A 25,062-nucleotide genomic window follows, 5' to 3' on the forward strand; every position below is an offset into this window, starting at 1 on the left:
GCCTTGCTCAAAGACAGACAGATTTTTCACCTAGTCGGCTTGGGGGGAAAAGGCCTTCAGACTATTTCGATACAGGTTTGAGAGATACACCTGTAGTAACTATTCTCTGTTGTTCATACTTCACAACGCAATTAACCGCTAGGCTACCTGCCGCCAGTTCTTCGTGGTCCTCCAGATGGCTAGCTTGGCTACTCCTGACAGAAAGTTTAGCAGGACTACCACACCCCTCCCACTGGGCACAGACGTCAGTTCAACATCTAGTTTTGATTTGGTTGTCAACTAATCCTAAATTCAATGTGAAATCAACAATGTGAAATCGACACATCACCATGTCATTGGATTTGGGAGAAAAAAGGAAAAAATTCCATTACATTGATGACTTTTTTTCAAATCTAATCAGTTTTCCTCATTGATTCAACATTATCACATTGAGAGAAAAAAAAATGACTTGGAAACAATGTTGATTCAACCCGTTTTTGCCCAGTTGGCTGTGCCTGAAACTGTACTTTGGTCCTAGAATTAAAGCCAGTCTTGGATTCAGAACAAAATGGACAACTAACCCCAATGCTTGGATCTATGTGCACCCCCTGTATGATCCTCCATTGGAGGTTAGCTGTTAGTTTGTCAATTGGCAGCTTGTACGATGACCGCCAGCAGGCTTTTGGAGAAGTGCCTGGACCAAACAACTCAGCCCAACTCGTTGACTTCACCTCTTCCAGAGAACGTACATGCGACACCTTCACAAATGTTGTGTACATTGCCTTCTTTCCAACTGCCTTGAACTCCCCCAGTTCTGGGGTCTTGAATGACACAGCAGCAGCAGTGACATTGAGAGTGGGGAGGACATATTCTTGGCCCTTAACATTTACTGCTGCTTTTCAACTTTAACACCAGTGTTCCACTAGTGTATACAACCTTATGTTATACCAGGGAAATTGTGTTTCCATAGCTAGGACTGACAGTGAGGACTTGTGAAGGGCAGAATCAACAATGCTTTGTGAGAAGATGTTAAAGTTCACAGTTAGCCAGTGTTATGTAAATGACACCTGAAAAGTACCAGTGACCTCGCTTTGGCCCCAAGTAAGAGCAGGTCCTCCATGGACCAGTGAGACATGGGTGCCGGCCTAAGTAGATGGAAACAGAAAAGTCTGAGCCTTTTGGGTAAAACACTGAAGTAAATCCTGTATGGAAATGCACTAGTCTGCTGGTTAGTCCACTGGTCAGAGTGTGTGTTGTGGGACAAAAAAAGCTTGATAGGTTGATGGCAGGGACTCACAGACTGTTCATCTGCTTCAACAGGTGTGATTTTTTATTTAACCTTTATTTAACAATGAAAGCCTACCCCGGCCAAACCCTAACCCAGACAATGCTGGGCAAATTGTGTGCTGCCCTATGGGACTCCCAGTCACAGCCAGTTGGGATACAGCCTGGAATCGAACCAGGGTCTGTAGTGACTCCTTTAGCACTGAGATGTAGTGCCTTAGACCGCTGCGCCACTTGGGATGACCAGAGCCCGGCTCTCTCACTCCTCCTTCACTGATCTGCATGTGCTCTGCATCAGGTGGCCCAGCTTTGCACACCCTGCAGTCAGTGAGAGAGAGACAATTGTAAATACAATCCATATTTATCTCTTTATTTATTTTCACTTTTGTACTTCAACAATTTACACATTGTTACAACACTGTACATAGCCATAATACCATAATATAACATTTGAAATGTCTCTATTCTTTTGAAACTTGCAAGTATAATGTTTACTGTTCATTTTTTTATTATCTACTTCACTTGCTTTGGTAACACAGACTTGTTGGTGTCACACCCTGATCTGTTTCACCTGTCCTTGTGATTGTCTCTACCCCCTCCAGGTATCACTTATCTTCCCCAGTGTATTTATCCCTGTGTTTCCTGTCTCTCTGTGTCAGTTTGTCTTGTATGTTTCCAAGTCAATCAGCGGTTTTTCCGTTCGCCTTTTTTTTAGCATTTTCCTTTTTCTAGTCCTCCCGGTTTTGACCCTTGCCTGTTTCTGGACTTTGTACCTGCCTGCCTGACCATTCTGCCTGCCTTGACCACGAGCCTGTCTGCCACTCTGTACTTCCTGGACTCTAATCTGGTTTTGACCTTTTTGCCTGTCCATGACCATTCTTTTGCCTACCCCTTTGGATTAATAAACAGTGTAAGACTCCAACCAACTGCATTTGGGTCTCACCTTGTGCCTTGATAGTTGGTGGGGGTTTTTTTTGCCAAAGGATACATTTGTAATTACTCAGTGGCTTAAAAAGGCCTGGAGGCTTTTTCAATACAGGTTTGGATCTCAGTGGCTTAAAAAGGCCTTGAGGCTATTTCAATACATAGAGGAGAGAGGTATCTATAGTCAGGTTCTCTGTTGGTCGGACTTCCCCACTGGGAAAAGACATCCAAAGTGAACATTCCGATACATAATAATCCAACCATATACCTTTCATTTAGTATGTGTGTCAGAATGAGAGGTGAGTGATTGTACCATACATATGGGTGGATTTGAGAAACCATACAAAATGAGAACAGAAAACTGCTTGAATATGCTCCTGCAACCTTAAATCTGCATGGCTTTTCTATGCCCTGAGCCACACACAGGCAGAGTGGAGTTTGGAGCTATTTCCCAATCTCATGTTCCTCTATTACCTCTGGAGTAGAATATAAATGATTCCCTCTCGGTGTTTAGTGGATGCCAAGCGGCCCGCAGCGACTATAGTCCAGCCTAAAATTCCTCACCGCAAATGCACCATAACTCAAGGCTAGACTGATATATAAACAATACAGAGCTCAGGCTAGTCACATCAAAGGGGTTTTCAAATATCATGAAAAACACTTAACTTTATCTTGAAAATCAAGGGACAAGATGTGTTATATGTACCAATTTTTAAGAATTATGGGCCTCTTATTCAATATTTCAGATGTAGTGACACGTCTCCTTTCAATAGGAGACGTAAGATTTGTCTTTCTGTAGTTCAAGTGAGGGCTAAGTCTGGGTCACATTATTATACTTCTTCTGAATGTTCAGTCGAGGACATTTAAGGCCCGAAAAGACTATACATGCATTCATCAAGTAAACGAACCACCACATTTCCTGCTAGAAAAAAATGGATCGAAATGTGGCCATTATATTCTAATAAAGCTATTTATGAGGCTTCAATCTCCCCTCTCAGTATGAATTTATTTCCTCAGGCTGAGAGAGAGAATGTGTGAGAGAGAGAGAGGCCGAGAGACATGCTTGTTTTTGCCAAAGGCTCCGTTTGTAATTATCATCGCACTGGCTTAATTAAAAAGCCTTCAAGGTTTTTTCAAAACAGGTTTAAGGCACCTGTACTATGTAAAGTAAGGGTCATACTGTTTCCAGAGAGGGGGGGGGAATGAGAGGAGAGACAATAGAGACAATTATTAGGACAAAGTACATCCTCTCATTAGTGAGATACAGTATGCCAGGGCACTCATTAGCTGCCCTTCACAGTAGCTTGTATTACTGGCCACTGAAAGCAGCCAAGCCAGCGATGATTTGGAGGCGAGGTGAGAGAGTCCATACACTGACCTTCACTAGTTGTGAGTAAGCAAGGCCTGGGGAGGGCCTGTGCCCTTAGCGGAGTGTCTACCGGCCACATTGCCCTTCCTTTGATGACTGGGAGTAATCACTAGAGTTAGAGACATGATCACAGATAGAGGAGACGCCACCGAGAGAGGACAAGCATCTCTCAAAATATCCCCATCCTCCTTTTCAAAACCTGTCCTTTAGAAGACTAGGAGTCTAGTTTCTTAATACCATTCATCTTTGTCCTCCGACAGGCAGTGTCCTGAGAGGAGGCTATCTGCAATTCCTTTGTGTGAATTCAGGAAATTAAGAGATAGAGCTGGACAGGGTCTGATTACCAAGTCTAACGCCCCACAGGTACAAACTAAAAATCACATCGGGGTGCACATAAAGTACCTCTGTCTGCCCAATGCTAGTTTGGAGTAGACTTCTGAAGTGGAAATTCACAACCTGAAATTTTGTCTCAGAAAGCCATCATTAATTCAGTAACAGTCAGCTACCTCCATGGCAACACTTCAGGTAGACTAAACATGGTCCCGTGTAGATCAGTTGGTAGAGCACGGCACTTGCAATGCCAGGGTTTTGAGTTCGATTCCCACAGGGGACCTGTATGCAATTGCTCTGGATAAGAGCGTCTGCTAAATGACTAATTTGTTACTTATGGAGCAAAACTGAATTTGTGATATAAACTTGGGGATGTGTGGTTGTATTTCCGTAACACTAGCAATTTCCTTAAACACATAGAACGTAATTACAATTTATTAACAAACCTGAAAATTACTAGAGTTGAAGGCATGAGGGGTGCCTGTTATGCACAATAGGAGCAATTCACAGTATTACCTCTGACCTATAAGAACCACAATCGCTCAGAAGAAAATCTGGGCCAAGAGGGCTGAAGACATACAGTTCATTCGGGAAAGTATTTCGAATACTTTTTCCACATTTTGTTACGATACAGCCTTACAGCCTTATAAAATGTATTACATTTTTTTCCCCCTTCATCAATCTACACGCAATATCCCATAATGACAAAGAAAAAACAGGTTTTTAGAAATGTTTGCAAACATTTAAAAAATAAAAAAACGGAAATAATACATTTACATAAGTATTCAGAACCTTTAGTCAGTACTTTATTGAAGCACCTTTGGCAGCGATTACAGCCTCGAGTCTTGGGTATGACACTACAAGCATAGCACACCTGTATTCGGGGAGTTTATCCCATTCTTCTCTGCAGATCTTCTCAAGCTCCGGCAGGTTGGATGGGGAGCGTTGCTGCACAGCTATTTTCAGGTCTCTCCAGAGATGTTCGATCGGGTTCAAGTCCGGGCTCCGGCTGGGCCACTCAAAGACATTCAGAGACTTGTCCCAAAGCCACTCCTGCGTTATCTTGGATGTGTGCTTAGGATCATTGTCCTGTTGGAAGGTTGAACCTTCACCCCAGTCTGAGGTCCTGAGCACTCTGGAGCAGGTTTTCATCAAGGATCTCTCTGTACTTTGCTCTGTTCATCTTTCCCTCGATCCTGACTAGTCTCCCAGTCCCTGCCGCTGAAAAAATCCCAACAGCATGATGCTGCCACCACCATGCTGCACTGTAGGGATGGTGCCAGGTTTCCTCCAGATTTGACATTGGCATTCAGGGAAAAGAGTTCAATCTTGGTTTAATCAGAACAGAGAATCTTGTTTGGTCTGAGAGTCTTTAGGTGCCTTTTGGCAAACTCCAAGTGGGCTGTGATGTGCCTTTTCATGAGGAGTGGCTTCAGTCTGGCCTCTATACCATAAAGGAGTGCTGCAGAGATGGTTGTCCTTCTGGAAGGTTCTCCCATCTCCACAGAAGAACTCAAGAGCTCTGTCAGAGTGACCATCGGGTTCTTGGTCACCTTCCTGATCAAGGCCCTTCTCCCCCAATTGCTCTGTTTGGTCGGGCGACCAGCTCTAGGAAGAGTCTTGGTGGTTCCAAACTTCTTCCATTTAAGTATGATGGCGGCCACTGTGTCCAAATCATGTCCAATCAATGGAATTTACCACAGGTGGACTCCAATCAAGTTGTAGAAACATCAAGGACGATCAATGGAAACAGGACGCACCCAAGCTCAATTGCGAGTCTCATAGCAAAAGGTCTGAATACTTATGTAAGTAAGGTATTTCAGTTTTTCTAAAAACCTGTTTTTGTTTTGTCATTATGGGGTATTGTGTGTAGATTGCTGAGGACATTTTGTTTTACAATCCATTTTAGAATAAGGCTGTAATGTAAACAAAATGTGGAAAAAAATCAAGGGGTCTGAATACTTTCCGTATGCACTGTACTCCAGTGACTGTCCCAAATGACACCCTATTATAGTGCACTACTTTTGACCAGAACCCTACGGGCCTGGGTAAAAAGTAGGGAATAAGATGCCATTTGGAACGCAATATACAAAGAAAAGCGCAGAAAAAGGCAAAAGAAAGTGGACATTGTGCCAAGAGGAATGAAGACAGTACGACAGCACTCTGTGTGGGATTTCACTTTATATTGTGATCCTGGAGAGATATGTGGAAACACAACTGTCAGGACGTGTCTGGAGCTGTCGTTTTTATTCAATATATCTAAAGTAAAGAGCAATTTAGCCACCAATCTACCCAAAACAAATCCTTTAGCAGGTATTGCCTCGGAGTCTGAAGCAAAGCATTACCTTTGTAGCTCACACTTCTCACAACACCATGATGTAAAGCAAAGTCCGTTTATGTGCCTCTAGCCAGCACAAAGTTTAAAGAATATGCCACAGTAGTGAAAGGGAGAGATGACAGAGATGGAGAAACCCTACACCAACTACAATTTTCATACCGCCCCAACAGAGCCACGGACAATGCAATCGCCATTGCACTGCACACTGCCCTATCCCACCTGGACAAGAGAAATAGCCATGTAAGAATTCTGTTTCTTGACTACAGCTCAGTCTTCAACACCATAGTGCCCTCCAAGCTCATCACTGAGCTTAGGGCCCTGGGTCTGAACCCCTCCCTATGCAACTGGGTCCTCCTATACTCCATGTTCACCCATGACTGCATGGCCACACAAGTCTCCAACGCAATCATCAAGTTTGCTGATGAAACACACTGCCTGCCCTACATGAAATCTACAGCACCCGTTATCACAGGAAGGCCAAGGAGATCATCAAGGACCTCAGCCACCTGAGTCACGGCCAGTTCATCCTGCTACCATCTAGCAGGTGGAGACTGTACAGGTGGGACAGAGCGTCTGAAAAACAGCTTCTATTTACATTTTTCTAAATATTCTACATGTAAAATTGGTGCGCACACAGTGTGCAAATTACATTCAGAGGTGGTAAGTACTCTCAGCCAGCAAACGCTATCGGTGTCTGAGTCCTTAGAGACTGCTGCCCTATGTTTTGTACATTGTCATTGAACACCGGTCACTTTAATAATGTTTCCATAATGAATTCTTTCTGTAGTTAGATACAGATAAGATTAGCACTCCTGCAACATTGTTTTGTTGAAATTTTATTTGATCTGAGAAATTAAGCTAATTGATTACTCACTTTATATGTCCATGCTGTATTCTTAACATATCTCAGCCTATATAACTACTGCTGTACATACCTTTTCCTGTTTAAATATTGTCCATACTGTCTATACACACCACGTATTTATATTCTGGACTCTGACATTGCTTGTTCTGATATTTCTTCATTTCTTGGGGGTGGGGAATTATTTGTGTTAGTACTGTACTGCTAGATGCTTACTGCTCTGCTGGAGCTAGACACGAACATTTTGTGGCACCTGGTTTAACATCTGCTAATCTGTGTATGCAACGAATAAACTTTCGTTTGATTTGAAAGCATTGGAGAATGGGGGTGAAATTTACTTGATATCTATTAACATTCTCATAACCACTAACTTAAAGGAAAGGTTCACCCATTTTGAATGTTAAATTGTTTTTGTTCATCTGAGTGATGTTCTATCGATTCCCTGGATCATTTCATGTTTCACTTGTGTCTGAGTTATTGGCGTTCAAGCAGGCAGCAATCCGTCCGGTATGACGTAGCAGCGTGATAAAGTCGCCTTCACTACACTGGAAGTTAATAGGAATACGACTTTTAGATCGCGAAAACGTCTAACATACATGTCAGATTTCAATATTGGCCGATGTCATAACTCGGCAGGATGTTCTCTCAAATGAGCCATTGATCATATTTTTGCAATGTTCCTACCTCGAGAAATGTGTAATTTAACGGAGGGTCTAGCACATTTTTCCACCTCTTTAGTTCAGGTTGTATTGCATGGCGTCGTTGCCAGAGATATTATAGAAAGGATATAGGAATCCAATGAATGAAGGAACATATAAACGCCCCACCCAGCAGACTGTCAACCAATCGTGTTCACGTGGTCATGCCGCGTCACGCGGTTGCTAAACTAATCGCCACGCAATCCCTTCTCTAAATCAGTGTATGTCGAGAAAAGTGCCTTTTGCATCGAAAGTACACAATGTCACGATTCTAAAGCTATACAATATTACAGATAGCAAGTTAATCTCACATGTCGGAAAAGATTTGTGATGTTGAACTTCTTATTGACGAAATTTGTGCTCATGTTGGGTATTTTAGCTAGCGCCCAATAGACTCCCGTTCACTCCTTGAAGGAGAGTCCTCCTTGTCCTAGAATCGTCCAGAATGCACCATTGACGTAGCATGGGCAGCGTTTCCCCATCTCAAAAGTATATCTGCCATTGCAAATGTCAGACGCCAGTCTGTTAATCACGTCGATCTGCAGGTTGAACATGGTGAGATTGTAGACACCTAAATTGATAGTTTGTTTAGGCAATTTTACAACTAACTAGCTTCTTTACATGCTGATATGGTCTTTGGAATTATTGTGTTTAGCTTCGTTTGCTAGCTACCTCGCTAGCCAGCCAGCGCGCCCATTGACAGAGCATTGCATTGTGGATTATTTAGTTGACTTGAGCTGCAACAGAATTCTAAAATTATTTTCCATGTAGATACCAACCTTATAACACCAAAATTAAACATATGTTCACAAAAAAATAAATGTTCTGTGTTATTCAACACTATATTAAAGGAATATCCTTTAAGGGTGTGTGAAATTGATGAAATGCAAAGCAACAATCAATTTTTGTTGGCCTGTTTGTGTTGAACATACAACAAGAACCAACACCTATTCCATGATATCATGTACAATGATAAACACTCTACTCTCTCTGTTAGCACCATAACAACACACAATGGATCAGCCATCAGTACAACTTCAGTTGAAGATTTATTTCACATTTTAGTGCTACATTCCTCTTTACTCAAATCTAGGGAGCGTAGGTAGATCACGTTAGAAATAGTTTATGATAATCAAACTTCACATCATCAATGTCCTAAGAATAAATGTTAAATTTGGGTCTTATACTATTAGCCTGATCTGTTCAGTCATTTATGAGGCAACATTATGCCGGTTAAAAAGGTATCCATTTCAATGTAAAAAAACAAAACATATACAATGGCAAATATCATTTACAGTAGGTCACTCAATAGGATCTTGTGGCTCCTCTGAATTAATCACCTCTGTTCTCTAGGTTTAGTACCCAAAACAGAGGCAATGCAGGGACATTTCTTATAATAATTTACTTAATCATTTTCATTTAGTGAGTATAGAATGGTCTATGACATAAAATATTGATAATACTAATGTGAACTATATTTCATATTATAAAATCCAATAAGGTAACTTTGATTAAAGTAAAAACACTTCATTTGTATGTATCACGATACTTAACATCCTGTGTGAATAAGAGTGTGGATAATGTTTCAGTTCTGTTAAAAAGAATGGTGTTTATGCTAACCAAGATCTTCTCACAACACCATGATGTATAGCACTGTTTGTCTGCCTCTAGCAACACAGTGAACGTTTTTATAGTAAGGGAGAACAATTTGACTTGGTAAATATGCCAATGGGTAAATAAAAACTGCAAATCACTAGTGAATGGCCTTGCACTACATGTGCGATCAAACCATTTACATTTTGTACGGTCTTAATCATGGAAATCATATCTAACCTAATGTAGGTTCAAAGTTTTAAAACAAACTTTATTTGGGGACCCTGGGAAAGTATTCATCCTTTTTTTTTTATATATTTTGATGGGGCGGGGCATGAACAATCACAAATATCCTTGAGATATCAACTTATCAAAATGTTCTGTATCTTCTTATGGCAAAAAAAACCTCCTGTCGCGGCTTGGTCACTCTCTTTCTCTGTGGTTCTTCTCAAGTAAAAAAATGTTTAATGACAATCAAACAAAACGATAAAGCTGCATTCACGTGCTAGTCGGAGCTAGGAAACTCAGACATTTTCGACATGCAAAGTGGTTGTAATTATACATGTGCCACGTTCAACCAGTTAGCAAGTAGTACATTTCAGAGTTTCCTAGTACTAATTAGCACATGAGCGCAGCATTATACCCAGAATCCACAGAGCTCTGCTGCTTCTCGTCTAGTGCTTGGCTGCCACCGAAAAAAAAAGTCTAGCTCCCCAGGTGTCTGGGAGGTCTAGTCCAGCTGCTCCTGTTTTATACGGTTTGAGTTAGACCCTCCTCGCTGGCCTGCCCTTCTCAGTTCCCTCCTCAGGACGTACTCGCTGAACTGGGATGAGTCCACGCCCCCACCGCAGGATCCGGCGATCTCAAAGCCACGCTGCTGCAGACGCTCCAAGACCTGGTGGACACAAGTAGAGAAGGTTGGTTGAGGTAACATGATAGCTAACACTGTTTAGATATTACACAAAGAGAAACATTTAGCTGTCCTGAAGAGAAGGGAGAGAGATGATGAGAAACAATTGTTTTCCCATCACACAGAGAACCAATCATGTTAGAGCGGGTAGTATTAAGTAGTTATAAACAAACTCAGTGACAACATGTGCCCAAGTCTAGCACAAGGGAGTGGCATTAGAGATGATAGAACCGAGAGGAACAGATAATATAGAAAAATAATAATGACAAGATAAATGAAAGGATATACATTACCGTTCAAAAGTTTGGGGTCACTTAGAAATGTCCTTGTTTTTGAAAGGAAAGCATATTTTTTTGGTCCATTAAAATAACATCAAATTGATCAGAAATACAGTGGAGACATTGTTGATGTTGTAAATGACTATTGCAGCTGGAAACAGCAGATTTTGTTATGGAATATCTAAACTCAGCAAAAAAATTAAACGTCCCTTTTTCAGGACTCCGTCTTTCAAAGATAATTCATAAAAATCCAAATACCTTTACAGATCTTCTTTGTAAAGGGTTTAAACACCGTTTCCCATGCTTGTTCAATGAAGCATACACAATTAATGAACATGCACCTGTGGAACAGTCGTTAAGACACTTACAGCCAGTAGGCAATTAAGGTCACAGTTATGAAAACTTAGGACACTGAAGAGGCCTTTCTACGGACTCTGAAAAACACCAAAAGAAAGATGCCCAGGGTCCCTGCTCATCTGTGTGAACGTTCCTTAGGCATGCTGCAAGGAGGCATGAGGACTGCAGATGTGGCCAGGGCAATAAGTTGTAATGTCCGTACTGTGAGACGCTTAAGACCGCGCTACAGGGAGACAGGACGGACAGCTGATAGTCCTCGCAGTGGCAGGCCACGTGTAACAACACCTGCACAGGATCGGTACATCCGAATATCACACCTGCGGGACAGGTACAGAATGGCAACAACAACGCCCGAGTTACACCAGGAACGCACAATCCCTCCATCAGTGCTCAGACTGTCCGCAATAGGCTGAGAGAGGCTGGACTGAGGACTTGTAGGCCTGTTGTAAGGCAGGTCCTCACCAGACATCACCGGCAACAACGTTGCATATGGGCACAAACCCACCGTCACTGGACCAGACAGGACTGGCAAAAAGTGCTCTTCACTGATGAGTCACGGTTTTGTCTCACCAGGGGTGATGGTCGGATTCGCGTTTATCGTTGAAGGAATGAGCGTTACACCGAGGCCTGTACTCTGGAGCGGGATTGATTTGGAGGTGCAGGGTCCGTCATGGTCTGTGGTGGTGTGTCACAGCATCATCGGACTGAGCTTGTTGTCAATGCAGGCAATCCCAACGCTGTGCGTTACAGGGAAGACGTCCTCCTCCCTCATGTGGTACTCTTCCTGCACGCTCATCCTGACATGACCCTCCAGCATGACAATGCCACCAGCCATACTGCTCGTTCTGTGCGTGATTTCCTGCAAGACAGGAATGTCAGTATTCTGCCATGGCCAGCGAAGAGCCCTGATCTCAATCTCATTGAGCATGTCTGGGACCTGTTGAATTGGAGGGTGAGGGCTAGGGCCATTCCCCCCAGAAATGTCCGGGAACTTGCAGGTGCCTTGGTGGAAGAGTGGGGTAACATCTCACAGCAAGAACTGGCAAATCTGGTGCAGTCCATGAGGAGGAGATGCACTGCAGTACTTAATGCAGCTGGTGGCCACACCAGATACTGACTGTTACTTTTGACCCACCCTTTGTTCAGGGACACATTATTCCATTTCTGTTAGTCACATGTCTGTGGAACTTGTTCAGTTTATGTCTCAGTTGTTGAATCTTGTTATGGTCATACAAATATTTACACGTTAAGTTTGCTGAAAATAAACACAGTTGACAGTGAGAGGACGTTTATTTTTTTGCTGAGTTTACATAAGAGTTTACATTATCAGTAACCATCACTCCTGTGTTCCAATGGCACGTTGTGTTAGCTAATCCAAGTGTATCATTTTAAAAAGGCTAATTGATCATTAGAAAACCCATCTGCAATTATGTTAGCGCAGCTGAAAACTGTTGTTCTGATTAAAGAAGCAGTAAAACCTGCCTTCTGACTAGTTGAGTATCAGCATTTGTGGGTTTGATTACAGGCTCAAAATGGCCAGAAACAAAGACCTTTCTTCTGAAACTCATCAGTCTATTCTTGTTCTGAGAAATGAAGGCTATTCCATGTGAGAAATTGCCAAGAAACTGAAGATCTGTGCGTCTCTGCACGTGCATAGATTTGTCCCTGATCCTGCAGGCTTGCAGACATTTACAGACGTGTCCGGAGGGTGGCAGGATCACATTCCATCAAAGAGGCCCCAGGGATCAGTAGGGCTTTTCTTTCTCTCGGTGCCACTTGGTTCAGTGTGGGCTGCTCAGCACGCCCTTCTCTCCCTCTGCCCCAGGCCAGAGCCCCACCAGAACTACAAAGGTCCCCCCACTGCTGGCAGTCCCCCCCACACACACACACCCTGCCTCCATTAGGCCCAGATACAGCACCCACCGCCGGCATGCTTTAATAACCAAACAGAATTATGGGCCCTGCCTCAGGACAACCTGCCAGGGAGCTGAATGGAGCCCTCTCTCCCCCTGTCTGTCTGTCTGTCTTGGTCCCTCTCTGTCTTGGTCCCTCTCTGTCTTGGTCCCTCTCTCCACTGCATCCACTTGAGTGGTTTGTGTATGAGCGAGAGAAAAGCTTCCTGCAATATACAGTAAGGATGAGGAAACGTTGTCCTATATATTTAATAATGTCTCTGTGCTTTCATTTATTGATGCATCTCTGACTGAGACAATGGTTTCATCATAACTGATGAACATTTGTATCTAGCCTACTGTACAACATCCATATTGGGTGAACATGGAGTCTCCTTATCAAATCAAAGTTTATTTGTCACGTGCGCCGAATACAACAGGTGTAGACCTTATAGTGGCCATGCCACGTGTGTCTGGCGTCTTCGGCCCTCACCTGGACGGAGTTGAGGTGGCAGTATCCATTGAGCGGGAAGCGGATTACATGTGTGGAGTCGTGGTTCCAGCCTGCGTTGACAGAGTTGCACATGACGTCGCCAATCTCTGGGAACACGTCCTCGATGAGGGCTTTGTCTCCGCTCAGCGTGATCCTCTCTCCCAGGTCGGGTGCCACACGTACCACCAGGCACTCGCAGGGGCGTGACACCCGGGCCAGGTCGCGGTCCTGGCGCCATCGCTCCAGCTCGGCCAGCATGGGCTGCAGCTGGAAGTACCGGGCCTCCTCGTACAGCAGGCTGTAGTCCTGCAGGGGGCAGCACAGAGACAAGTCAGTGAGGATAGGACAAGTCAAGCTGAGGCAAAGGAAGTCTCAATACTGTATTACAGCTTTCTTATCTCCTTTCCTCACGTCTCATTTCTTTCATATGGGTGAAAGAACTATTGGTTCCCAACACAATGCCTCCACTTCTATAGCCTAGTAAAATAAATGGCCAAAGAGGATGCTGGAAGAGTTCCATCAACCATAACAGGAATGAGAACAAACATGAATAATAGACATTCATACGAACAAACTGTGTGAAGACCAGGCAGGTATCTAGGCTACCAAAAAAAACCACTGAGGCCTTGTGGGATATCTTACCCATAGGACCGAGGGGCTTTTCAATTTTTCTCAGACTCCTCAGTGTCACATCTGCACATTTGTCAGGGTGAATTTGGCCTCGGTGTGAACTTGGGCTAGTCTTTAGTCTTTGCTTATTTTAGCTGATATCCTTTCCCCCTGATTGAGTCACTGTGTGGACAGTCCATCAGATAATGTGATTATTTGTTTTCTCTGGGGGCAAGTTTGTAATTAAGGGCTAAATGACGCAAAAATCTAGCAAACAGAATACAAATGTGTCACTTACAGTGAGGATGAGTGATTCTTCTGGACACTCAGTACAGAACATACTACTGCAAAACTAAGGTCTCTAACACCTGTTTTAAGATTACTTTATCTAGAAACACAGGTATAAAAAATAAAAAAAATACACTATTTCAGAACTTGTGTCTCCACACAGTATGTAATCTGTCAGCACCAATCCTAGGGAGACCAAGTACTGAGGGTTACCCATGACTAAGGTGTCCACTTTGTTCCCCTGAACGTTTGGGGACTAGTGATGGCTAGCTGATTGATTGCAGTGGAAGGGACACTCACTTTGAAGTCATCTGGGATGAGGAGCTTAGAGATCCTGAGGAAGTTGAGTATGTAGCGGAACATGTGTCCATCCCTGTCTATGAAGTAGTGCTGCTTCAGACTGTCCAACACTATGGGCTCTGTGCCATCGAAGAGACGTCCGATTCTAGAGGGAGAGAAAGAAAAGCCAGAGACAGTTATTTGTTTTCCTTCAATATAGCATTTGTTATAGGGCCAAACAAACTACAGCTACTGTTGAGTTGAGCTATACATTTTGAATTGACAGTACACCAGGTGTGGTTTTGAGCACAGGGAAATATCACCTAAAATGGCTACAGGACAGTGACTCATGTGCAGATTCTATGACTCACTGGATGTGGGTGAACTCAGGAGTGTTTGATTTCTTTCACACCTTTGTTGAGTGATGCACACATTACTCTGCTCCATGCAGAGAAAGAGAGTGGGAGAGATATAGGGAGGGAGGGAGGGAGAAAAACAGTGAGTGCGCACAGAAGAAACAGACAGAAAGAGAGGAAGAGGGACACACAGACAGAATGAGAGGGAAATAGAATGGGAGAAATAAATAAATATAGAAATGAAGCGGCATGGATGAGAGCTATGCTGTGGTCTGATGGAGGGGTCAGGGCCAGCTGGTAGAGAGGTGCCCGAGGCAGGATGGCGCCCTGGGGGCCCGGCCTCAGGCTGCAGTGGCCCTCCTGCCTCCAGATGGCCCCATGCCCTTTGGCCCTTTACTGCTGCTGGGACATCTGTCAGAATAACTGAGATGCTTTTGTCTGCAGTTTGGACTTTTGAGCCCTGCAAATGTTTACTGCTCAAAATAACTCTGGGGCAGGCTTGAAAAAAGGTGGCCATTTTGTATTTGGTATTGTGTCGAAATATTGTGATGATTCATAGTAATTAGCGTAATGTAGAATAGCCTTAATAATCATATGAGTTTGAATTATGAAAAAGTGTAATATCAAGCCCTGTGTTCAAATCCAATCTTTCCCACCTCATTCATCCATTTGAGTGCTGAATCATTGTGATTGGGTGAACTTTGACTTTTCTGAGCTGTCAAATTATGACATTATGGAGTCAGAGACCAAATCTAGATAAACACAGCTGACATGGGCTAGGCTCATCATCTCACTTTCAACCTCGGAATCATCCCAAACCCCCTCTAGAGCCACATATGAAGGTCATAGATGAAAACACTGGCGTTTTGTACCTACAGGTACCAAAACAATGACATATGTTTAGTCATTTGCAATTGAGGAACTGCATTAATAGGTGAGTGGTCACATGCGCTTACCTGGACTCTGGGTACTTGGTTAACGTGGCCAGACTGCTGGTGTACATGTGTCCGCCCACGTCAATGTGCACAGGGGCATTGGACTTGGTGAGCTGGGCAGCCGTCGGGATGCCCTGGTTACTCAAGGGGGATGCTGGTGATCTGGTGATCATGGGCCTGGACATGCTGGAACGGTTATCCTAGCACAAATGAATGATTATCAACAAATGACTATCAATATGGTGGAGAGTACAGACTGAAAAGTCAAGCCATGAAAATTATCTGTTCATAATATGGATGTAAATATGTATTTTTCCATTGGTAAATGTGCACCAGTTAAAAACATTGCAGTTCTCTGATTGGCCAGACAATATTCTCATATTTCTGAATAAATTATGGTTAAATAGTTGGCTACGGTCCAACTCTTCTTTTCTGTCAGGACTGAGAGAATAGAGGTCTCTGAGTTACACTAGCATAGTATTTCCTGACCTTGACTAGAATGTTACCAACCACACCCCCCCATATCTGTTGGGCATAATCATCTTCCAAAGCCAAATTAATTTGGAACAGCAATTTCACACACACTGTAAAAGAGCAATAGTCGGTCTAGATTTGAATAATGTAATAAGATTTAGAAGAAACGTTCCCTGCTAACCTAAAAACACAATTAGCTGGCAATATCTAATGGCACACAGAACAAATTGAGTTTCTTAACCACAAGTTCAAGACCCCCCTCTGAGCCAATAAGAAAAGCAGGTCCATCTCTACACAATATGAAAACAATGTCATTGGATGGAGAAATGTAATGTTATATATTTTTTATTAAGTAGTAATTACACTGGGATGTGCAAAATATTTATAAAACCCGGGATTAAATCAAATGATATTTGCTCTGCTGAACCGATCTTATCAATGTGGGAAAATACATTCAAGTTATTTGGCATTGATGATATTCACGTCAAATAAATATCCAACAACTTCCACTATTGGTGGGTAGGCACTAGGAAGTAGACATCAAACAAAGCCCCTACAATGAATTGCAACCATGTCACATCGCAAGTAACTTGACCATAGTTTGCTGAAACGAATTGGACTAAATCTCCGTTAGCCTACCTGCGCTGACAAAACTGTGGCTGGTGAGGAAGACACAGAATGATCATTCTGCTTCAGTGATGCTGCAGGTAAGAGATCGCCTCTTGAGTACATGAACGGAGCGTCCCCGCATTCCGCCGTTCGCATTGAGATTCGTTTCAGGGACGCGTGTACTACGGACTCATCTAAAGAACTGATTGGACGCGGGCGCTTTCTCGTTTTCTGATGCGTTAAATCCATGATATCCGTTGCGTCCATTATCAAACCTGGCGCACGAAAAACAGGCTTCAAGTTGGAGATGTTGTCTGTTTCTACCTGCAGACTCCGGAGATGCGTTAATGGATGGCAGCAGTACACACACAAGAGCGATGCTGTGGCAGTCACTGCCACTTTTGCAATGGTGTATGGATAAGTCAAAGCCCCGGACAACATTAGCATTCTAGTGCCTCGGGGTTTCTTAAGGTTGTCGCCGTTTTAAAAGCAGGTAGTCGCATTTACTGCATGTCTGCCCTTTCTATTCCTCACCCTCCATTTCCCCCAGTCATCATTTGTTCCGGCTGCCTCTCAAGCACTAACAAAGGCTGAACATTACTTTTCCATCTAGCCTGAAATCAGAAACTAAACCTTTTCCAGAAGTCTGGCAACAAGTCCTTGGTGAAAATACAAAGCTCACAGTAACAAACAGTGCAGAGTATTCAGTGACATCAAAATACTGCAGATACCAGTTTGTTTTTTGTTCGAGACAGATATATATCTATATATTTTTTTATTTCACCTTTATTTAACCAGGTAGGCTAGCTGAGAACAAGTTCTCATTTGCAACTGCGACCTGGCCAAGATAAAGCATAGCAATTTGACATATACAACACAGTTACACATGGAATAAACAAAAACATACAGTCAATACAGTAGAACAAAATAAAAAGTCTATATACAGTGAGTGCAAATAAGGTAAGTTAAGGCAATAAATAGGCCATGGTGGCGAAGTAATTACAATATAGCAATTAAACACTGGGATGGTAGATGTGCAGAAGATGAATGTGCAAGTAGAGATACTGGGGTGCAAAGGAGCAAGATAAATAAATACAGTATGGGGATGAGGTAGGTAGATAGATGGGCTGTTTACAGATGGGCTATGTACAGGTGCAGTGATCTGTGAGCTGCTCTGACAACTGGTGCTTAAAGCTAGTGAGGGAGATATGCGTCTCCAGCTTCAGAGATTTTTGCAGTTCGTTCCAGTCATTGGCAGCAGAGAACTGGAAGGAAAGACGACCAAAGGAGGAATTGGCTTTGGGGGTGACCAGTGAGATATACCTGCTGGAGCGCGTGCTACGAGTGTGACCAGTGAGCTGAGATAAGGCGGGGCTTTACCTAGCAGAGACTTGTAGATAACCTGTAGCCAGCGGGGTTTGTCTACGAGTATGAAGCGAGGGCCAACCAACGAGAGCGTACAGGTCGCAATGGTGTGTAGTGTATGGGGCTTTGGTGACAAAACAGATGGCACTGTGATAGACTGCATCCAGTTTGTTGAGTAGAGTGTTGGAGGCTATTTTATAGATGACATCACCGAAGTCGAGGATCGGTAGGATGGTCAGTTTTACGAGGGTATGTTTGGCAGCATGAGTGAAGGATGCTTTGTTGCGATATAGGTAACCGATTCTAGATTTAATTTTGGATTGGAGATGCTTAATGTGAGTCTGGAAGGAGAGTTTACAGTCTAACCAGACACCCAGGTATTTGTAGTTGTCCACGTATTCTAAGTCAGAGCCGTCCAGAGTAGTGATGCTGGACGGGCGAGCAGTAATCGATTGAATAGCATGCATTTAGTTTTAAAACAGGCACACACACTAGCCCCCAGGGTGTTTTGGCGACCCTGGATGAACACTTGACCTTTCCACAGACCCTTTTAGTCTGTAGCACACCATCTAAAGACCTGTTTACTCACATAGTATTTTCACAGAACAATGGGCCATATTCAGGAGGGCTGTTAAGATTGTGGTGGAGATTAAGAGCAAATGAAAACAGTGACCCTCCCACCCATTTTACATAAACTAGCAGGATCCTGATGTGTCACTGTTGTGGATACATTTCTACTTTGTTTCACAATGGCGTGTCTGTGATAGGCTTTACTTTAGTCTCATCTCATTAATACTTATGTGCAGGTGCCCTTCTTGAAAGTAGTCTGGTACCTACCATTCTCACACAGACCAAAAAACAGCTCCCCATATAAAGCATTATGGTCTTGGTATATACCAGAAAAATGCAGACTTCTCAGTCACTTCTAGACCTAATCTAAAATGGCCAATCAGAGAGACACAATGACAATTTCACTTCCAAAAAGAGGTATAAAACATGTCCAAAGATGAACAGGTCATATGATACATTTGAATCCACAACATCAGACCTCTTATTGTAGTGTATACCAAACAGAATCTCAAAAAACATTGCATGTTAGATTCATGTTGGAAGTATTGGTGTTGACTATTACACTCTCCTGGGTTAGTTTCCCCAAAACATTCAGGAAATCCAATCCACTCATTTTAAATAAGTTAAAATGGAATAAATTAATTAAAAACAACCGCAACTGGCATTAAAACATCCATGTTTTTTTTCTTCTCAGTTTTGGCAGTGTGGGTTTCACACCTAGATACCCAATTAGCAATTAAGCCTGCCTTTGAGTGCAGGCCTCCACTGTGGTGTGTGATCCTGCCCTGATTTGCATGCAGTTCGTTTGTGCAAGAGCTGATAAGCGCAGGCAGCCAGCCGCCATGCATAGTTTTAAAATTCAACTCCAGAATCCCTCTCGCAGAAGGCAGAGGGGCCCGCGGGGTGAACAAAGAGGAAGAAATCACACGGCCGCTCTTCAAAAGGGGGACCTGTGTACGGCAGCCAGCAAAGTGCGTGGGATCACACTCAGAATGCAGGTAATTTGTTCCCCGACTAATTTGTGGGAGATGGTGTGTGTGGAGAAAGTAAGTCCTGTAAACCAGCTCACTGGAATTGGCTTCCTCAGAGCCTTGTCATCATGAAAGTAGATGGAGTTGAGAATCTGCTAAGAATCTTGAAAGTGTGTGTGCGCGCCATGGAGCGAGGGAGATAGAAAGGGAGAAAGGGAGCATAGGACTGAGTACTTGTAGCACAACCACTTCATCCCAACTCAAATTAAAACCATGTCCTGTGGATTCTTTTTCAGGTTGACTACTCCTACCTTCAAACAGTCGGAGCACCCTTCAACCCATACAGTACAAATCTAAAACTCATGTCTACCGTGGCATGGACCACCAGGAGGATTATGCGTAGCTATAACCCAGAATACGGAGGTGGTAAGATCATCAGTAGAACCTGACAAGCAACACGATGCAAAGCACCGCAATAGCACGGATTCCATGATGGCGCAATGCTATGTGTGGCCTGACACACTACACCCATTCCCTTCATCCCTTTTCCTTTCAGAACTGCTACAGTCAGTCTTCCCACCTGTTGCCATTTTGAATAATGTAGGCCTACCACATAGCAATGTGTATACAAAACACATGCTCTACCCTTTGTTAGTGGTTCAATGTTCCCTTGCTACACAAGTTCCTACATTTATACTGCAAGAACACGCTAAACAAATTTAGAATTGCTGTCGCAAGTGACTTGCTTGTTTATCCTAGTCTGGTGTAATTGTGTTGACCGCATCCACACCCCAACCTGTTCAAACAAATCTGGAGTTGGCACAATGGATCAACGCTTTTGTTGTCGGACTGCACTCCGTTTTGGTGTTCAGTTTTCAACAAATACTTTACATGGTGTGTGTGGAACAAACATTGTTAAATGTAATAAGGCTACATGCACAAGAAGGAGTATCGTAGGTATCTTCCCTCCCATCAAGTCCTAAAAATGTTAAACATGTAATAATCCAATAATGGGTGTAGCATCATCACTTTAAGAAGCCCTTCATTTCCCATAGTGCAACTGTACCTTGTAATTTGGAACACTTGGTGTAAATGGCCTGATTGGAAATGCCAAGTCACAGGTAGTCACTAGTCAAGTGTTTACAGGATGGCAGTTGTGTCCACTTTATTGCCTATGGCCATTTAATATTTGTTTTGCCCATTGTACATTTGGAGCTCCTCTCAGGTGTGACAAGAAGTGAAGCACATTACTCAAGTAGTAACTGCATGGAAATGTATTTAATTTACTATAAGAGGAAAAATGCTGAATGCCAACATTACTTATTGATATAGTTCTAATTGGGGATCGAAATCATAACCATGTCTGTTTACGTCTAAATTCTGTAAATAAGTGGACACTACAATGCAATGTGAGACATGGTGCCCTTTTAAGCACAGATGCCAATATTGCTCGTCATAACAGCGCCCTCCAGTGAACGCTCCTACAGCCACGCATTTTACTCAAAAGTAAGGAATAGGAATACTTCACTGTTCCAACATCTGCGCGCGTTTTACTTCCTGGCATTAAAAGGTTGAGAATATTATTTTGTTACGTAATCACATGCATTGCACCAGTGTGTCTTGGTTAGAATTAGATAATTACATAGCGGGTGTCATAATGGAGCACAAACATCTGTGTAAACTTGTAGGATAGCCGTACAAATCTGTTACCAGCAGCCTGCATACAGTTGGATTTAGATTGGCAAAAGGCAAGTAGAGGTTCAAAGTTGCATTAGTGTGTTCATTGTGTCCATATATCATACTAGCAGGCTAATTTATTACAAGAACAATGTAAAATGTGAATTTGTACACTGATAATACTAACCATATATATCATGTTTTGTCTCCATAACATCACAGCTACAAAGATGCAAACATAGATCCAGACTTCCGCCCGGGAGTTTAATTATTTGCAGTGGCGCGTCTGTACCGTGGAATTCCCTGCGCACGGGTATAGGTCAGCCCCGCAAGAGATCTATATGGGAAGCAAAAGGAAAATACTGTAGCCTACATTTGTCTTGGCTTACATAGATAAGGTTCTCGTTACAAAATGATGGCGAATACAATGAGATTATTCACGGAATCTGCATTGACGTGTGTTGAATAGGTACGTCCTGTTTTACAAAATAAGAAATCCCCTCCGGCAAAATTACTCCACAATGGCGTCTTTCATTAGCCAGATCTGGGGCATTCAGGAAATGAAACTGGTTTAGGACAAACGAATATAGGAAAAGCCTGTATCGAAATGCCTAAACTCGGTTCGTAATAAGAGTGTGACAAGAAGTCCGACGGGGAAAACGGAGACGATAATGTGTTTGGGGCTGAAGTAGGCGAATGCGCCAGGAGCGAATTCACACGGGCGGATAGCTACGGTGTTTGCTCAACGAAGGTCGTACAATTCGGTGAAAATACAAATAAGCATTTGAAGCCAGTCGTCGTTACTTTAACAAACATACAGTTGTTAAACACCGAACAATATCCAGGAAGTGGTTAAATATTTTTTGTTAGAACTATGGTGCTCATCGCCTGGCACATGCGTAAAAGCGACTGCGCCTTGAATGTCCCAGTCAAACCAGCCTCGGAAATATTAGCAAACCAAATAATTCTCTGCTTACCTGAAACATGGATGGGCATAAAGTATCTTTTTGAGAACCCTTTCCCTCCGATTTCGCCTGCGAGCTGCTTCCCTTCCTACACCGGTGAGAAATGCAATAGCTTGGCTAAGGTAGACAGAACAAAATACAGAGAGTACTTGCTCCAGGGCTCCGAAACCCCTCAAGGCAAAGATCAGGATACAATTAGCTCATGTCTCTACCACAGTCTAAACCAATCTCCACAATAAAACTCCGAGCTAAAGAGCAGATCACTTACAGCAGTGCGTCGGCCTTTCTTGAAATTGTATTTTATATTTCTTCATAAAATCGTATAAAGATATCTTGCAAATTTTTTCGGCATACAACATCCTCGCCCATTGCCTTCCTCTCGCACAGAAAAGCAGATTTTAATCGTTATGATTAGTTTTGATGTAACATTCCCGCGGGCGATTTCTGCAAATGGATGAAGTGTTTCTTTGCCAGGGAGGAAAAGCAGCAGCAGATGATAATTATATAGATTGTTGGTTGAGTCTTTTTTAATTTTTTTCTTCCAAACGTGTCGTCTAAGATATGGAGCTCAAACATAAACGGACACAGCATGTGCATCGCACAACTAGTTGATTACAATCAACTTTTTTAAGTCGATGGATTCTAATGGAAAATCGACACTTCCTTTTATTATTATTATTTCTTTGGCCAACCTCCCAAATGACGTAGTTATATAAATAAGCACTTGCAGCCTGCTTTGCCCCAATCAAGTCTGAATCAGGGCCTGGGGCTGATGCACGAGCTCATTTCAAACGTTCAACCATGCATAATTTCAGGAAGATTGAGGCTCTTAAGCTTTTAGTATCAAACTGCGGGATATTGACAGCAAAGGGCATTGTGCCATCTGAGTGAAGTTCTTGCTTTCATTTATATATATGTATAATTTATATATATGTATAATTCATTTATATATATATATATAATGCAGAACATGACATTTTTACCTTACCTGGATGTAAAATACTTTTAATTATATCCTTATCTTTTACATGGCTTTTCCCTATAACAGAGGCACATGCCAGATATAACTTATTCACCCTACATTTTAGTATGAGAGAACTATGTTCAACAGTGAACCCCATCTACTGCATATACATTAACACCAGTGTTGACCCCCCCCCCCTTTACAAATAAGCACAGTAATAAAATAAAAATTATTCCATCCTCTCTCTCGCCCCCTGCTGTTAAAACCACTAGTTGCCCTGAATGGGGAATACAAGGATCTCACGTTTATGCAAATATATTCACCATCTTAGGTTTCAGAATAATATGCGGTTAATTTCTCCATAACCGCAGCAAAAATTTCTAATGATGTTGATGTTCATCTGCTGTATCTGTCCTTCCTGAACTAAGCTATTCAAAACTCTAATGAGAAGAAAGTATGAATACAGTTGTGTAGCTAGTGCTTGACACATCATGGCTGAAAGTCATAAGAATAGTATTGCTTGAAGATAGATATATTTCTGTTAAAGCAGGTGCCTTTTAAGTAAACGTTTTCCATGTACTCAAACATGCTAGATGTGAGCATCATACCATTGGGTTGTTCCACCTCAAATGCACAAAAAATAGGATTTGACACCCACCATCTCAGATTGTTCTGAAATCGTTTCTGTAGTTATTAACAAATACGACTAGCATTCCTGAAACATTATTTTTTTTAAATAGAATTTGATCTCTGAGAAATTAAACTAATTGATGGCACCCAAATTTGCCATTTGAATTTATAAGATTCAGATAATGTTCAATAAATATAGTACCCAGCATCCGATTTGGACCAAATTTCCTTCTACCAATGAGTACATTGATTTTACATTGATTGAATTACATTGACAATGAGTACAAAGGCACCCACGGACCCCCCCCCCATGCCAATTCCACCCAAACAACCAGTATACAGTATCAGTTCTCTAAGTTTGACAAGTAGTATGAAGCTGGCTTGTAGTATTGCTTATGCATACAATGTAATTCATTACCATAATGTAGTGTGAAAGTACCAGGTTTTGACCAGTAAATACCGCTGTTCCTGCAATTCTACTTATTAATCAAATGGCCACCCAGACTATTAATCAAATGTTACACTGCTGCTACTCGCTGTTTATTATCTATGCATAGTCACTTTACCGCTACCGACATGTACAAATTACCTCGACTAACCTGTCCCCCCTGTATATAGCCTCGGGTATTGTTATGTATTTTATTGTGTTACTTTTTATTACAGTTTTTTTACTTGAGTTTATTTAGTAAATATTTTCTTAACTCTATTTCATGAAATTCATTGTTGGTTAAGGGCTTGTAACTAAGCATTTCACATTAAGGTCTACACCTGTTGTATTCGGCGCATGTGACAAAATTTGATTTGATTTATACAGCCACATAATTTTTTTTATCAATTTTGCTGGTCTATTGTGTTTATTAAATATATCACAACATTTATTTTGCAACTTTGGGTTAGAAAACCAATATATTTGGCTCATTATGAAAATATATTGTGGTGGTATAGCAGGAACATCTGCATCTAGTGGTCAAAACCTAGTACTTTTACAGCACTTTATGGTAAATAAAGCGACTTCAATGACTAATTTCTCTGAACAGGGTAAAAAAAACAGGGAATACATTAT

General features: G+C 42.3%; 1 protein-coding gene across 7 annotated transcripts; it reads right to left on the reverse strand.

Annotated features, from left to right (window-relative positions):
• Nucleotides 1-8,814: 8,814 nt before the first annotated feature.
• LOC106569174 (BTB/POZ domain-containing protein KCTD1) lies at nucleotides 8,815-23,045 on the reverse strand. Of its 7 annotated transcripts, XM_014140230.2 has the most exons (7): nucleotides 22,674-23,043; nucleotides 22,418-22,493; nucleotides 21,628-21,777; nucleotides 15,796-15,974; nucleotides 14,505-14,649; nucleotides 13,308-13,613; nucleotides 8,815-10,272 (listed from the first exon to the last, which is right to left on the reverse strand). In XM_014140230.2, exons 3-7 carry the CDS (start codon nucleotides 21,655-21,657, stop codon nucleotides 10,108-10,110), a joined length of 825 nt encoding a protein of 274 aa, XP_013995705.1. In that variant the 5' UTR covers nucleotides 21,658-21,777; nucleotides 22,418-22,493; nucleotides 22,674-23,043; the 3' UTR covers nucleotides 8,815-10,107. The 7 variants fall into 7 exon arrangements, with proteins under 7 accessions (XP_013995705.1, XP_045550119.1, XP_045550118.1 ...); XM_045694163.1 differs by lacking the exon at nucleotides 21,628-21,777 and having other exon boundaries at nucleotides 22,674-23,045; XM_045694162.1 differs by lacking the exon at nucleotides 22,418-22,493.
• Between the last annotated feature and the right edge of the window lie 2,017 nt (nucleotides 23,046-25,062).

Source organism: Salmo salar, chromosome ssa14 (genome assembly GCF_905237065.1).
Source record: "Salmo salar chromosome ssa14, Ssal_v3.1, whole genome shotgun sequence".
In the NCBI taxonomy this organism is placed as follows: domain Eukaryota; kingdom Metazoa; phylum Chordata; class Actinopteri; order Salmoniformes; family Salmonidae; genus Salmo; species Salmo salar.

What these genes read in the sequence shown, in the direction of transcription:
- LOC106569174 (XM_014140227.2), bottom strand. Translation starts at nt 17,304, where the DNA reads ATGCTAATGTTGTCCGGGGCTTTGACTTATCCATACACCATTGCAAAA. An exon ending in CCACAGTTTTGTCAGCGCAG is followed by an intron (nt 15,975 to 16,887) that starts GTAGGCTAACGG and finishes CATTTGTGCTAG; the next exon opens with GATAACCGTTCCAGCATGTC. An exon ending in GCCACCTCAACTCCGTCCAG is followed by an intron (nt 10,273 to 13,307) that starts GTGAGGGCCGAA and finishes TGTGTCCACCAG; the next exon opens with GTCTTGGAGCGTCTGCAGCA.